At 36.2% G+C, this 15,791-nt stretch overlaps 5 protein-coding genes across 5 annotated transcripts; 2 read left to right on the top strand and 3 right to left on the bottom strand. All coding sequences in view use genetic code 12, as the record gives it.

Annotated features, from left to right (window-relative positions):
* Positions 1-387: 387 nt before the first annotated feature.
* Positions 388-1,509, top strand: PVL30_003105 (uncharacterized protein; the record flags this gene model as incomplete). The annotated part of the gene is made up of 1 exon (XM_001525643.1): positions 388-1,509. One exon carries the CDS (start codon positions 388-390, stop codon positions 1,507-1,509), a length of 1,122 nt encoding a protein of 373 aa, XP_001525693.2.
* A 275-nt stretch (positions 1,510-1,784) lies between these two features.
* IML2 (Mitochondrial outer membrane protein iml2) lies at positions 1,785-4,514 on the bottom strand (the record flags this gene model as incomplete). Its single annotated transcript, XM_001525642.2, has 1 exon — positions 1,785-4,514. One exon carries the CDS (start codon positions 4,512-4,514, stop codon positions 1,785-1,787), a length of 2,730 nt encoding a protein of 909 aa, XP_001525692.2.
* A 6,970-nt stretch (positions 4,515-11,484) lies between these two features.
* On the top strand, positions 11,485-12,465 carry PVL30_003103 (uncharacterized protein; the record flags this gene model as incomplete). Its single annotated transcript, XM_001525641.1, has 1 exon — positions 11,485-12,465. One exon carries the CDS (start codon positions 11,485-11,487, stop codon positions 12,463-12,465), a length of 981 nt encoding a protein of 326 aa, XP_001525691.2.
* An 813-nt stretch (positions 12,466-13,278) lies between these two features.
* On the bottom strand, positions 13,279-14,370 carry RPL4B (60S ribosomal protein L4B; the record flags this gene model as incomplete). Its single annotated transcript, XM_001525640.2, has 1 exon — positions 13,279-14,370. One exon carries the CDS (start codon positions 14,368-14,370, stop codon positions 13,279-13,281), a length of 1,092 nt encoding a protein of 363 aa, XP_001525690.1.
* A 604-nt stretch (positions 14,371-14,974) lies between these two features.
* YPT5 (GTPase Ypt5) lies at positions 14,975-15,679 on the bottom strand (the record flags this gene model as incomplete). The annotated part of the gene is made up of 1 exon (XM_001525639.1): positions 14,975-15,679. The coding sequence occupies one exon, from the start codon at positions 15,677-15,679 to the stop codon at positions 14,975-14,977; it is 705 nt and encodes a 234-aa protein (XP_001525689.2).
* Positions 15,680-15,791: the final 112 nt, after the last annotated feature.

The raw sequence follows: 15,791 nt of genomic DNA, 5'->3' as shown, positions 1-15,791 counted from the left end.
CTCTGTTTAGAACTATATATATATATATGTGTGTGTGTGTGTGTGTGCCCAACCCCATTTTTGATCTTCCATTTCCTTTATTTATTTTATTTATTTTATTTATTTTCTTTTCATTTTTTTTTTTTTGAAATATATATATTTTTCTTTTTTTGTCAAAATCGTACAAGCGAACTAAAACCTGTCAAATACCCTTTCGAACGATCCTTAGTCAGACCTTCCTCTTTCATCCAATTGGATTCCTCCACCTTTACGATTTTTTGCACTTGATCTGCCTTTGCCTCCCGTTTGTTTTTTTCTACTTAATTTGATTCTTACACGTCATACTTTTGTCTTTGTATTCTGAATCCCTTATTCTTCATAACTTAGTATTAAAACACTACCATAACAATGCCAAAGAGAACAAACCTTCCATACACGACACAAGACTTGTTCCCTCAAACAGCGGCCACGCCATCCTCTGCAACGTCTACACGAGCATCCAATGCAGCCAATGGTGTCAATGGCGGCGGAACAAGTACTCGAGCCGGATCCATTATTTCTACTCCTTCATCAATTTACTACCCACGTCCCACACTTCACCATCATGGCAAATCATCACCGTTATCATCATCCTATAACACGCAAACTTTTGGCTCAGCATCTTCAATATTTTCACGCAACAGATTCAAGACTATACGTAAATTAGTCAAGCGACTTTTCAAGCCAAGCACTTTGGATTTTGAAACGGCAATATGGGAGATTTTCCATTTGATTATCAATCCGCGCAAAATGTATCGATCACACTATTATTATCGACAACAGCAACAACTGCAACAACAACAACTGCTGCTGCTGCTGCAACCGCAGGTACTGTATGCAGAGGATATGGTTGGTAATGCGGGCCGCAACTCGTATACGAGAGATGACCCATCTTTTCTCATTTTAATTACGGGATTCTTATGTATTTCGGCTGTGGCGTGGGGAGTCGTTTACCTGCCGAACCTCTTGGATATATTCAAATTAATCACGTATATGGTATTCATTGATTTTTATTTGTTTGGTATAATCATTTCCACAGTTACATGGGTTGTCACCAATAGATTATTCAACCTCGAAATGGGTAAGGGAACACCTGGCGGGTTTAGTAGATATAGCGTCAACTATATCGAATGGGGTTTTTGTTTTGATATTCATTGCAATTCGTTTTTGATCATATGGTGTCTACTTTACGTTGTACAATTTGTCTTGTTGCCCATTATAAGAATCAAGAAGTCGGTAGTTGCCTTAATTTTGGGCAACTCTTTGTATTTTGGAAGCATTGGCTACTACTTTATTGTTTCATTTTACGGATTCAACTCTTTGCCTATTATTACATCAAGTATTATTAAGCTGAACCACAAGAACCCGGCAAGAGTACTACAATTAATTGTTGTTGCGGGTATTTTACCATTCCTTGCCTTGACTTGGTTGCTCACCATTGTGTTGAGGTTTAATGTTGCAGATAAAATGGTGGATCTATACTTTAACTAGAAAAGGAGCAAAATCAGGAACCTCAAGAAAAAAAGAAAAGAAAACAGAAGAGTGAAAAGTGAAAAGAAAAAAAAAAGAAAAAGAAAAATGTTAAAAGAACACAAGGTTATATAACATGTGAATAACATACAATTTACCAGTTAATCTTCTAGAAAACGTAGAAATAAGTAATGAAAAAATGCAATGAAAAAGAAACTAGAAATGAAAATGAAATTAAAAATGAAAAGCACAAAGAAAAAAAACATTCTAATAGTAGTGTATTGACCATTTGTTCCTCATCTAGACAGAGAACCTAGTTGATCTAGTCTATCGCCAGCTGCTTTTATACGCATACTAGTCCTATTACTCAACTCGTAATCTCCTTCACCAACAGTTTCTGCTTTCTTCAAATACGATTTACATTCATGCACTGCACGGCCGACATCCTGTTTTATTGTAGATTCGGATGTTCTCAAGAGCCATACAAACATCGTTTTTTCGTAAAATGCCGTAGGGTAGAGGTAAGGACTATAAGTCATTTTGTGGAATCTAAATTGTGGAACCTCGGAGATGACATATTTGGAAATCACGTGGCTGTCCAATATACCCAATCCTTGTTTAACTTTACCCAATTGTCGTAATGCCACAGACTGAAGGAAATATCTAATCATTGCCTCATCTTCTGTTTCCTCAATCTTGGCATAATTGTTATGAAGAGTGTTTGCTGATAATTCTGTGTTGGGTGCACCCGAGTATCCCAACAATTTCAATGCCAACTCGAAATCTTGAGGACTCATTCTGTTATACCCGTTCCAGAAATAGATTAATTCGTGAATCAATGATGTTCCTACGACATCGGCTAAACTTAATTCTGGATGTCTCTTTTTCCTTTGCTCGATATGTTTCCATTTTCTCAACAAAAACTTATCAAATGGCATTTGTTTACCACTGCCGCCTAATCCTCCCTTTTTCTGAGCATTTGCTCCGTGACCTGGAACATAACTTAGTGAAAGGTTGAGGTATTTCGTAAACAAGTCAGAATACTTTTTAGCCTCGAGTTCCACATCTTTAACCACATCTCCGTTTAAACTCAGCTTTGTATCTGCATTGATTTGCGGCGATTGCAAACCCATACGCACCATTCTGTATCTTTCGAGATAACAGGCTGCTGCCATGAACAAGTACACAGCTTTAGACCACGAATTGATTTCAATCAAGTATATCAAATCTCTTGCCGCCTTGTCGTACTCGTGCATGTATATATAGATTGTCGCCCTATCAAAGATGAGCAATGCCTCAATCTGTTGCATTTGTATCTTGTTATTTGGATTATCCGTAAAATTCTGCATCAATGTGCTTGCCTGTGCCAAACGCCCTTCTGCAGCAAGCATTCTTCCCTCTTGAAGAATCCATAATGCATTGTGTGGGAAATGATGGCGTGCGCGTTTGAGCAACTGGCTAGTATATGATTCGGGGCTATCTTTAATTAGCTCAACTTCATCATCTGTCACAGAGGTCTTGTTTTCAAGATTGATGATATTCTTGAGCTTGTTTGCACTGGGTAATCGGAACCCAGTGTCAACAAATTGCACGGGACCGTCGTAGAACATTAACAAAAAAAGTAAAGCCAATTCACCATGTACGTTTCTTGATGTAATTGCCGTCTTCCAAAGTAATTTGAGCCCAGTCTCTCGCTCGCCCTTGAATCCAACAATCGATAATACTTTTCCAATTGCTGGCGGAATGAGTGATAGGACCACTTGCAAGATACCAAAACAAAGTTGAACTCCGGAATGGATAAACTCATCAGTGGTGGAGACATGCAAGTGCATATCTGTGCTTTGCACTTCGCTTGGCGAAGTTTCCACAGATGACAAAATCGATTGTGCGCTAGAGTCTGCAAGTGAGCTTGAATTGATATCACCAATTGTAAGCTCTTCTACTGCATCAACAAAGTGCTCATTATCTGAATTTTCCTCCTCCTCCTCCTCTCCCTCTCCCTCTTCTTCTTGTTCCTCAACTTGTTCTTCGTTTCCATTGTTAAACTTTCCATATTGTGGTATTATAGGCAACGATGTTTCGACACCATTCCCATTTTGTTTCATGGCAATAGAGCTTGCCAGGTCGGAAAATAGGTTTAGAGGTTGGTGTTGCACGCCAGTATTATTTCCCAAATTTGTGCCCTCTATCCTTGCTTTCCGCATCAAATAAATCTTTTCCAAATTTTTCATTAATTTGAGATCCTCGGGTAATGTGGCACTGCTGGAACTGCTGGAGCTTCCCAGTGACTCGTACCCTGGTAAGTCAACTGTGCTTATAGAATGTTTTAATCGTGTTCCGCCGTTTACCAACCCATTTAATCTAGGTACTTCCAATAAGCCTTTATTAGCAGCTTTTCTCAACTTGGCCAAATTTCGATTAAAAACAGGTTCCAGTTCCTTGATCTTCTTGTACACTGCGTCCAATGTCTGGTATGCTTTTCTCAATTTATATAATGCCTTTACACTTTCCACCATCCCATTGTTTTCTGTTAATAACATCAATAATGCATTTAGCAACGTGGATTCGGCCAATGTCACTTGGAACTCGGTTCCTGGTGGGTATATATTTGATGTTGCCAATTGGTGTCGTACATTGTACTTGGCATTGGTGGTGGAAGCACTCTCTGCATCGTTCAATGTCTTGTGCGCTCTTGCCATTATTTCCGGTTCAAATCCCAACGTTGCCTCGATAAACTCCATCACACCCAATGCGAGTGGGAATATGGCATGTGGTTTACCATCTGATGAGCCCAGCTGTGCTTGTTCGTGTAAGAGTTCAGTGCCTTGTTGCGTCCTGTCGTCCAATAGATAGTCCATTGCTTTTAAAGCAATTTCAAAATCGTGGACTTGACTTAGGATACTTTCGTAGCTAGAAGGAGAATTGGAAGCAGGTTGCTGATCCGAGGGTGCGTTTGTTGCACTCAGATTTGAGGTGACAGCATAGATGGATAGATTAGAGGCTCTTTTTCTTATACCTTTGAACATGGTGCTTGATGTTTTTTTGTCTACTTGCTTGTTTTTAGTTGTTTCTTGATTTCTTTATTTATAGTTGAATGAGAGTTGAGCTAGGGGTATATATCTCAAAAATTAGCCAAAATGTAGTTGTAGTTGTAGTTGTAGTTGTAGTTGTAGTTGTAGTTGAAGGAGGTAGTACTTTTGTTAGGGTCAAAGGTGTTCAACACGCTAGATTACCAAATATGATCTGTGCTTTTTAATTATCAGATGTATTTTGAATAAGTTGATCTTAGCTTTAAAAAAAAGAAAATACTCCTCTGGAAACCTAAAAAATAGGGGAAAAAGTAGTAAACTGTGTAACGGGTATGAGGATTTTGGTTGTAAAAAAGAAACAGAAATAAAATTGAAAGACAGGTAAAGAATGGAGGTGTGAAATAATGTATAAATATATATATATAGATATAGATATAGATATATATGTACCAGTATATTTTTGTATGTATGTTTGTATATAGATCAATGTTGCTGAAAATTCACACACCCACACACACCACCCCCTCCCCTCAGTATACGAGAATTGGGGTTTTAAACGGTTTTGTCGATTAAAAAAACTTAGACGGGAAAAACAAGTCTGTCTCTCTCTCTCTCTCTCTTTCTCTTGCGGTTCACAAGTCTACGCTCTACTCGTGCCGATAACAAAATCTTCTTCTGAAATTCTTCTTTCTTTACTTTCTCTACTTTCCGATCATTTTTGATCTATTTTTGTTAGTTTTCCAATTTTTCCAATTTTCCACTTGTCCAATCTTTTTGCTTTTTTGTATTTTTCAAGGCTTTGTATTTTAATCAATTTGTATTTTCCTAAAATTAATTTTTTTTTTTTATTGGGGCTCTTCCTTCTTTCATATGCCGCAAACTCTGTCCCCGCCCATTCCACTCTCTTTTTCTTCCATTTTCAACGCCTCTATGTATTCATATAGTAACAATAGAGAAATCATTTTCTTTACAAATCATTAATCACAAATTTTACTATACAAACAGTTTAAAAAGTCAACACATTTTTATTATTCTTTTTTTTTGGGGGGGATGAAGTGGGGAGGGGATGGGAGGGGAGGGGGAAGAAGAGACAGCGCCACTGATCTGGCTTCAACGCAATCACTACTAAAACTTTCCTAAGCCATCACCCACCCATTTGACACAATCAAATCATCCGAGTGATTTTTGCGCTAGCGTCATAATTTTACTTGAGCAGAGATCATCAAAAGCAAACAGCTCCACTTGCTTCGTTCACATCAACAACTAACAAAGAAAAAAAAAGAAAAAGAAACATATACATAAAAAGATTAAAAGAGTATGCTATCATCCCATCTTCTCTTCCGCCCCCCCCTATTTCATAAGCGAGGAAGCACAATAGTTGTATTAGTTGTATTAGTAGTATTAGTAGTAGTAGTAGTAAAAGGTGATCAATTGCAAATATAAAAATTGGGCGATAAGTGCTCATAATTGGAGCAGCATGTAATTAGTTTGCTGTTGCATCCTTTACATTCCTAGATTTCATCAGCTTCTTTGCTGTTTTTTCTTATGCCTTTGATTATTCTCTCTTCAACTAGTGAATTGGAAATGGAGTGGAGGAGAAGAGAGGAGAGGAAAAAGGAAACAGAGTGACAGGGTGACAAATATAAAAAAATTAAAATGGACAAGGCTTAAGGCTTAAGGGCTTAAGGCGTATGGTTCAACAATTGTTAATGTGCTTTCTCAAAAAAAGAAAAAAAATTCGCTCTCTTTTTTCCTTTTGTTTTGCTTTGCTTAACATTTGATTATTTATATGTATCAATATATGTATGTGTATACACATGGTAGCATTTTGTAGTAATACGGATCTATAAGGCGAAAGCTTCCAATACAAAAAGAGAGAGAAATGAGAGAAAAAAAATATATAGAAGGTGTTGTTGTATTAAGAAAGTGAGAAACGGCTGCAAATTTGTTAACCAACAACTGCGGCTTATTGTTGTATCAAAAGAATCTTCGGTTTAAAAAAGAAGAAGAAAAAAAAAATACCGCAAATTCCGAAGCCATTGTGCACGACCTACTCTTCTTATGGTTGTTTTGTTTTTTTGTATAACCCCTTTCCTCACACTATGTAAGAGACATAAGCAATATCGAGTACTACAATCACCATGTTATCAATGTGCTATCTTCTATAAAACTTTTTTTCTTCAACTACAAACTATTTAATATTGAGCAAGGTAACACCACCTTTCTTTTGTGAAGCTCGAAATGAAGAAAATAAATAAAGTCTTACTTTTTACACGTATATGTGAATAATTTGAAATGTGTATTATGTACTATTGTAATCACGTGATCATTACCTACAAAAGAAATACAAAAAAACAGAATGTTTTCTCCTTTTCCTTTTTCTCTTATTCTCTCTTTTTTGTAAGTAAAAATTTAGAGTTGGAGCAGCCATTGATTCTGTATATGTTTTTCTTTTCAGTTTTTTTCGCACCAAAATAGTTGGAAAAACAACTTCTACTTCCCTTAATGACCACCACCCTATACTGTAAATTGCAAATAAATGAATGGAACAAAAAACAAAGAATTTAAGAATCTAGAATACTATACTCCATGATCTTAAACAGATGTATGAAAATAGAGATCGAACTATACCCAAATAGAAGTTTGTGTATTTATTGCAAGTAGAGTTATACACACAGTAGATACGAATAGTTTCTTTCTTCCCAGTCTTCATCTTCACACTTTCAATACCTATTACACTTTTTCTTCCTTTCTTCTTTTCTATACGCTCAATGGGGTAAGAGTTTATCCCTATTAAGAAATGGACAGCCTCAGATGGTCCAAAAAAAAGATATAAAAAAATATAAAAAAAATATTATATACATATGTATATATATATAAATAAATAAATATATAAAAGATTCGTGTTCTTTCTTTACACAAAATTAAATATTACACAAGAGTTCAAGGAAGAAGAAGAAGAGCAGGAAACTATGCCGAGTAACAACCACAAAGATCCTAAAACATCAACAACAAAGAGAAATTGAAAAGCCAAAGAACCAGCAGATGGACAATACATTCGTGCAAAAGAATGTGAAGTAGAACAAACAACAAAGATAAAGACAAAGAAAAAAGAAAAAGAAGCTTTTTAAACAATAGTTAGTGCTGGCAAGTACTGGCAAGTACTGGCAAGTACTGGATTATCAGCCTGTTCCCCTCTACCCTCTCTCAGTTATACACACACTTTCTAATCTAGAACAAAAAGAAAACTGTTGAAAACTCCTTATTTTCACTTGGTAACTCTCGAATCGCGTCTTTCTCTCTATTTTGAGCGGGACTAAAAAAAGAAAAATAACAAGAATAAGTTGCAATGATTCAAATAATTTGTTACATTTCACATAACCTTGTAATGATTTGTATTGCCTTTCAGGTTACCATTCTTTTTTTTTATTTATAATTTTTTTTTTTTTCAGATTTTTGGTTTGGCAAGTTCAAATTCTTGTTTCCAACTGAACTTAAGCTTGGTACAATTTGTTCACCCATATATCTTGGAATATATATAGCTATATATATATGTACAAGCTGCAATGCGTCTAAATATATATATCTATACCTCTTTATCCAGTATCTACCAGCCTTTTCAAACCACTACATAAATGCAAGAGCTTAACTAATCTCAAACTACACGTCTCTATACTCCAAAGTGTTAGAGTCTTTGCGTCTTCTCAGCCTTTGTCTGTACTTGATTGTTTTATTGTTTTTCTTTTTTTTTCTCTTTTTTTTTTTCTCTTTTGGCATCGGATCAGCATATTCCTGCAATATCGTAAATGTTTTGTAATTAGACATCATAGGTACAATTAACAACAATACAATATTATTAACTTATTTTTTTCATCTTCATTCTAGTTTCCCAATCAGGACAAACTATTGATGAATGTGGAAACTAAACACCAAATATTATTCATGAAAAGAAACTCAATCCAACTATTTTTTTTTTAAATTCTTTCAACTTTTTCAGGAACTTTCCCATGCTCCTTCCCCCAATGTATATTGAAAGACATTTTTTAATCCTTGTTGATTCTTAGACTATATATAAGTATAGACCCCGTGGATAATCACCACTGCTCATTCTCAGCAATTGTGTACATAGAACAAATTTACCACTTGATGTTGTAAAAGTTTCTTATTTGTAGAAAACAGGAGGTCACCATGAGTACCTCTAATTGACTCCAGTTATTATTAAATGAGACTTTTCTTTTTTTTTTGGGAAATCTGTAACTGTGTGTTGAATAGTTAAAGATTTCCCAAATAAATAAAGAAAAATTAAACTCTAAATACCACTGGTGTAGTAACCAAACATGTTCCCATGCATTTTTTTGGGAGAAGATTGCAACCGTGGTAATAACTATAAACCATGAAAATTCATTCAAGGAGAAATGGTGATAGTGGTAGGTGGTGGTTATAATCCTGTTGTTGTTTTTGATGTTGTTGCACAACCTTTGAGGTTTAAGTTTACAACCAGACACTGTTTTTTCTTGCTCTATAAACCTCTAAACACTCATAATCTTGTCCATATTGTTTGGTGTTGGCATGAGTTTGTCTATACCTTATGTCTTACATTATAAGATTTGGAAGAACGAAAAGGAAATTGAAAACTACAAATAGTGCTATGAGCTTTGTACGACAAATTACACAAAAACCACGCATGCTGGCCAGGCCATCGCATGCAGCTGCACATCGAAATCTGACATCTGACAAAATGCAGAATGCCAAAAAAAAAAACAAAACAATGCAAAAAAGCAAAAAAGCAAAAAAGCAAAAGCACAACAAAGACAACGAAGTAGGAGAACAAAAAAACCAGAATGCTAATCAAAATCATCAAAGACCATCTGTTTCTTGTGCTAATACCAAAACAGGAAGGCAAATTCCATTTGCTCATTCCCATCACCATTTCCATTTTTTATCTATATCTTTTTTAAATCAAAAATATTGAACTTCCACCATCGAGAAAAATAGAGCAAATCAATCTTTTGTCAACATTTAATTTCTTTTCATTTACACCTCCCTTCTATCTATCTCTTTTGTTAAAAAATTATTTTCTAGTTCGTTCATTATAATTACTTATGCTATAAAAGTAAGACATGTAGAATGATGAAAGCAAATGTTATGAGCGGTAATTGGAACTAAAGGTAAAGACAAATGAAGTAGAAAACGTTTCAATCAGTCTTGTTCATCGATGGTCATCATTAGTTTCCATATGTTTGGTCAACTGGTTCAACAAATCTGAATTTGTCGCACTTACCCAGCAAAATCCAATCCAGCTCAATCCAATCATATGCGCAATGCAGTACACTATCTTATTGACACAATAGTGATGTTAACTTGTTTATTTTAAGAGGCAACGCGTTGTCTTTTTTTTTTTTTACATCTGTGTCTCGGTCTTTGCTATAATCCTCTTTAATCTTATACCTGTTGCTAGTACGAGACATACAAGTAGCAACGTGCAATCACTCTTCTTCTTCAAACCAACAAAACAGAAAGCAACATAAAAAAAAAATTGAAAAAAGCAATAGAAACAAAAAGTAAGTGTAAAATAAAATTATATAACCAAATTGATTATGGATATTGTTCAAATCAACACGCAAGAATGTTAAAAACACGCAAATCTTAGATCTCGAATAATATCTAAAAAAAAAAATAAAAATACTGCAACCCAGCACCTACAACCATCTTTGATCAGTGCTTGCATGAAATAATACCGGATCTGGGCTCAACATGTTTTCCTTTTTACTTTTTCCATTTTCCATTTTCCATTTTTCTTTGCTTCTTCACTTTATTCTGTTTGTTTTCCTCTTCCAAGCTTAAACTTTGTTATGGTTCAAAAATTATTTTTTCAAGTATGTTGCCCAGTGCAATGTTACAGCATGTACGATTGAAAAGTGAGATGTTCCCAATTTATTTTATTATTTTATTTTTTATTTTTTTATTTTTTTTATTTTTTTATGGAAAAAATTGAATCCACCTTATTGCTGCTGGTGCTGGTGGTGGGTATAGGTGGGGAAGAGAGAAAAGATGTAGATATCACAAGAAAAAAGTGTTTTGTGTAATTTCAAACATTGGACCAGCTGCATCATATTTTTTAAAGCTAAGCAAAGCTAAACAAAGCTAAGCAATGCTTGCACCAGATTGAACAAATAAACAGAATAACAAAAAAACACGAGAATTATAACATTTGCAACATCCAAAAAGAAAATAAACAACACGTTAACAACAACAAAATAAAAACACAATAGTGCAAAGTCACAATAAGAAAAAGAAAAACAAAGAACTGCTCTTTGTTTACTATTATTACCAACCACCGCCCAACCCAAAGAAAGCAAAAAATAAAAAAAAAAACTCACATCTGCATTGGGAAACATACACCAGTAAATAAATTTACACTGCCATACATTCAATCTTTGTGTTTTCAATTCAACACTTTGTACACTCAATTCTCTCTTTTTCTTTTTCTGCATTTTTTCTTCTTTTTTTTGTTTTGCACCCAAAAAATCAATTCAAAATGGAAAAGAAAAGGTAAACCAAAATAGATTTTATAATGATAATTATAATAATAATAACAATAAGAGTTATCAAGAAAGAAAAGAGGAAATCGTGCTCAACGTAATTTTCATCAAAAAGTTACGTTTATCCCCATCTCCCCCCTCTGATCTGACCTGTTATTTAAATATCAACACATTCCCCAGCTTCTTTGCAGCTCATAGCGTTTGTAAGAGTCTCTTGCTTCTTTTTCTTTTTTTCTTTTTTGTTCTTTTCCTCTTCTTTCTTCATATCTGCTCTTTTGTTTTGCAAAAAAAAAGAAGAAGGAAAAGTTACTTGACAGCTAGATCACTCCTTTTACCTTTATACCTTTAAACTCTTTACCTTTGTCCGTGTCCTACCCTTTTCCATTCGTTTAACCAAATACGCGACTTTACACAACTCATTCACAATGAAATTCACAAATACCTTGTTGAGTATTGCTGCCGTGCTAGCAGTCTCTGAAGCTGCACCATTAGTCAAAACAGTCGTTGTTACTGCAAATCCAACAACTTCTTGGGTAACTCAAATAGTTGTTCCCACCACCACAGTGAGCAGTATCATTACCACAATCTATGGACCACCCGGCGACGTTAGTCAACCAACTTCAACTGGAACATTGTCCACTGTATACGGTCCACCACCAGGCGCAAGCAGCTCAGTAACATCATCAGCAACCGACTCACTGTCTTCCACAGCAACAGCATCATCATCATCTGAGACACCACTGGTTTCATCCACTACCTCATCTTCAAGCTCATCATCCTCATCATCTACTTCAACTAGTTCATCATCATCATCATCATCTTCATCTGAAATCATCACTTCTGCAACCTCATCTTCATCATCTACCACCACCACCACTTCCTCATCTTCCTCCTCATCTTCTTCTTCGGCCACGGGCCCAACTGGCTCCATTGCTAGCTCAGACCCAACATTTGTTGCAGAAATCCTTGAAAAACACAATGAATTGCGTGCTCTTCACGGTGTTGGTGACTTGACATGGGACGCTGAAATCGCTGATTATGCTGCTAGCTACGCAGCCTCCTCCTTCAGCTGTGACAACGTCGAGTTGATCCATTCCAATGGTCCATACGGTGAAAACTTGGCTGCTGGTTATTTAGGTGGTGACGAGCCTGTTCAAGCATGGTATGATGAAATCAAAGACTATGACTTCAACAACCCAGGTTACTCTACTGCAACCGGTCACTTTACCCAAGTTGTCTGGAAGGGCACTACCAAATTGGGATGTGCTCGTGTCATGTGTAATAATGCATGGAGACAATACACTATTTGTGAATATACCGATACTAGAGGTAATATTGTTGGTGCTGATGATGCAACTAGAAATATCTACTTTGTTGAGAATGTGCTACCACCCATTTCTTCATAAATTTTTAACAACAAAAACAACAACAAGAAGAAAAAGTAACAAAACCCTCAAAACAAAAAAAATGAAATAAAGAAATTAAAAAAAAAATAGGATTCGAATAAAAATAGTATTCGTAATATACAACAAAAAACAACACACACAAGAAGATCACATAAACAACTAATCAAGTGAAAACAACAAAAGAGCAAAAAAATTAACAAAGGCATGCAAGAATGATGTGTTGAAAGAGCGTTGAGTGAATTACAGTATTGATTGGTGACGGAGAGCAAGACATCTTTACTCTTTTTTTTATTTAATATATACCTTAGATTTGATTTGATTTGATTTGGTTTAATTTGATCTGATTTCAGTTCTTTCGCGAAAATTTGACTACTTCCAATAGTTTATATTAGTTTTAGTATTAGAGAGAAATAATAATACAAAAAAAAACAACAACAACAACAACAACAACAAACATACACACACTCAAGCAAACAAATACACCTTTGTAGTTCTCTTGATCGCTTGTTCTTTGCTCTATACGCAAGACAAATACTAGTCTTTTGAAAATGTTGCCATACAATATATGTTTGTATTGTTTTTTGCGCTAAATTTATTCTCCACCGATACACAATTTTGAATATCATATCATGCGCCGCTCTCAAGTCAAATCCAAACTTACCTCAATACACTACTACATTGCAATATCAAACAAGAAAAGAAAAAAAAAAAGAAATCACACTGGTATAATCTGTATCACTTACTCAAAACTATACAAGTTCTACTTCTAACTAAGCATCCAATATTAAAATAATTTTCTTCCTTAGTTAAAACTTAGTTCTTCAAGACTGAAGCAAATTGACCCTTTGATGGCTTAGCCTTTGACTTTTCAACCTTAGCAGATCCCAATTTCTCAGCAGAGTAAGCCTTGGCGTATGGGTTCAATCTCAACAAGACTTGCTTGTTCTTCAATGGGTTCTTCTTCAAGACGTGAGTCTTCTTTTGGGTGGACTCGTTAGCTGGTCTAACAACAGCTTGGACTTCAGCAGAGTTGATCAATCTGGTGACATCGGTGTTGGAGATGATGTTAGCTGGCAATGAGTAGTTGGACTTGATTGACTTGGTTGATTCAGAACCGTAGATTGAGTCCAAAGCTTCAATAGCAGACTCAGTCCAGATGATGAATCTACCCAAGTGAGCACCTGGAGCCAATTGCAACAAACCCAAGTGTTTAACTGAGGAAGTCTCAACACCTGGAATGTTTCTCAAAGCCTTAACCAAACCCTTGTCTTCACCGTAAACAACCAATGGACCTCTTCTTTGGGTGAATCTTCTACCTCTCAATTTACCCTTACCGGCTCTCATCTTCTTGGACTTGATAACCTTAACAACATCCTTGTGAGCACCAACAGCCTTCAAGACAGCAACAGCGTCCTTGGTCTTGGTGACTGATTCAAATTCGTTGGAAACAACTAATGGGATTTCCTTAACGTTTTCAACTCTGTGACCTCTGGCCAAAACCAATGAAGTAACAGCTGAAGCAGCAATAGCTGAAGCAGTAGCGTAACGTTTTTCGTTGTGGTTAACTTTAACGTTCCATCTTCTCCAGGTCTTGGTTGGAGCAAACATACGACCACCTCTACACATGTTACCGAATGCAGCTTGACCGGAACGGTGGGTACCACCACCACCAACTCTTGGAATTCTGGCAACAGCTCTACCGGTACCCCATGACTCAGCTGAGGTTTGGTGACCAGCGTTCTCAGCAACAGCGTAAGCTTGTCTCTTGTTCTTGTTAATTCTGACAAAGACAGAGTGGACAATGTCTGGTCTGACTGGAGCAGAGAAGACAGCTGGCAATGGCAATTGTGAGCTAGCTTGTTCACCAGAGACGGTGACAACGGAAACTTGAGGTCTAGATGACATTTCGAAATATATATGTATAAGTACTTGTTGTGGTGATGAAACTAAAAAAGAAAAGGAGAAAGGAGGAAGGAGAAGAAGAGAAATGTATTTAAAAAAGATGGAAATTGTGAAAATTTTTTCCTTCGCTCTTTGGTAGTGCAAATGCGCATACAGCTGAATGGATTTTGTACGCTACCAAATGAGTTAAGCAATAAGCGAGACAATTATGTTTTGAAAGGAGGCGCGAGGGGCAAGGAAGATAAAAAGAATACATAACAGAGATTGCGTAACGGAGACATTACTAGATTAAAATAAAGAGTGCATAAGAGGAGAGTATAATAATATTCTAAACCTGTATTGAACTGAAATTGTGCTGGTCGAACTTGAAATAGCAGAACTATAATAGACGAGTTTGGAAGAGAATAAAAAATGGAGGATGAGGAAAAAATAGGTGTAGTAATGATGAAGATAAGTAGGAAAAATTGTGCATCTAAGTTGAAGAGGGGGGTTGAGGGAGAGTGGGGTAAAAAAGGAGACAAAATGACATAGGTATTCGTATGAGTGAGTGAGTGAGTGAGTGAGTGAGTGAGTGAGTGAGTGAGTGAGTTAGTCAGTAAATTTTGTTTCAACAACAGCTGCTGTTGTTTGACAGTGCATGTTGTCCTTGTCTTCCCCTATCCAAGTCTATTCCACGCAGTCTTGCGTTTCTTCCTGCTCCTTGTCGGTTTCGATTTGCGTTGGCTTCAATTACTTCGTCTACCGGTAATGCTCTCGCAATCTTATCAAAGATTTCGATAACTCCATCTCCACTTTTGGCAGAACACTCTGCTGTGATGATTTTAGCTTCAGGTGCACCGCCATTCAGTAATCCCGTTACATATTCTTCAACTTCATCCTGATTTACTTCTCGCTCTTCTTCTAAATCCGTTTTGTTCCCCACCAAGGCAATCACTATCCCCTCAGGTGCTTGTTTTCTCAATTCCGAGATCCAATCCTGAGCCTTTGTAAATGAACTACTACTGGTGATATCATATACACAGAGTGCAGCATTTGCATTTCTGTAGTACATCGGTGCAAGAGATTTGTAACGCTCTTGCCCTGCTGTATCCCAAATCTCAAATTTAACTGTAGTTTCCGTCTCAGGAATGGTAATCGATTGAGTTAAAAAGGCAGCACCGATTGTCGACTCTCTCATATCGTCAAATGTATTTTTAACAAACCTATGGACTATTGACGATTTACCAACTGCACTTTCACCCAAGAGGACTAATTTGAACTGCGCAAAACGTGGGTTTGGTGTCTGTTGGTTTTGCGATTGTATAGTTGCCATTGTCGTTTACTTAGTATTTGTTGTTTTTTTTTTAAAGGAAATGCACTGCTTTTTCTTCTCTCTCTATTGTATTTTTGGTTCAAAGTTCAACTATTTGTTTGACCTTAGAACA

The sequence above is a fragment of the Lodderomyces elongisporus genome, chromosome 3 (assembly GCF_030384665.1).
Source record: "Lodderomyces elongisporus chromosome 3, complete sequence".
Classification (NCBI taxonomy): Eukaryota; Fungi; Ascomycota; class Pichiomycetes; order Serinales; family Debaryomycetaceae; genus Lodderomyces; species Lodderomyces elongisporus.
The sequence above is the reverse complement of the archived record's forward strand: the minus strand, read 5'-3'. Positions and strand labels throughout refer to the sequence as shown.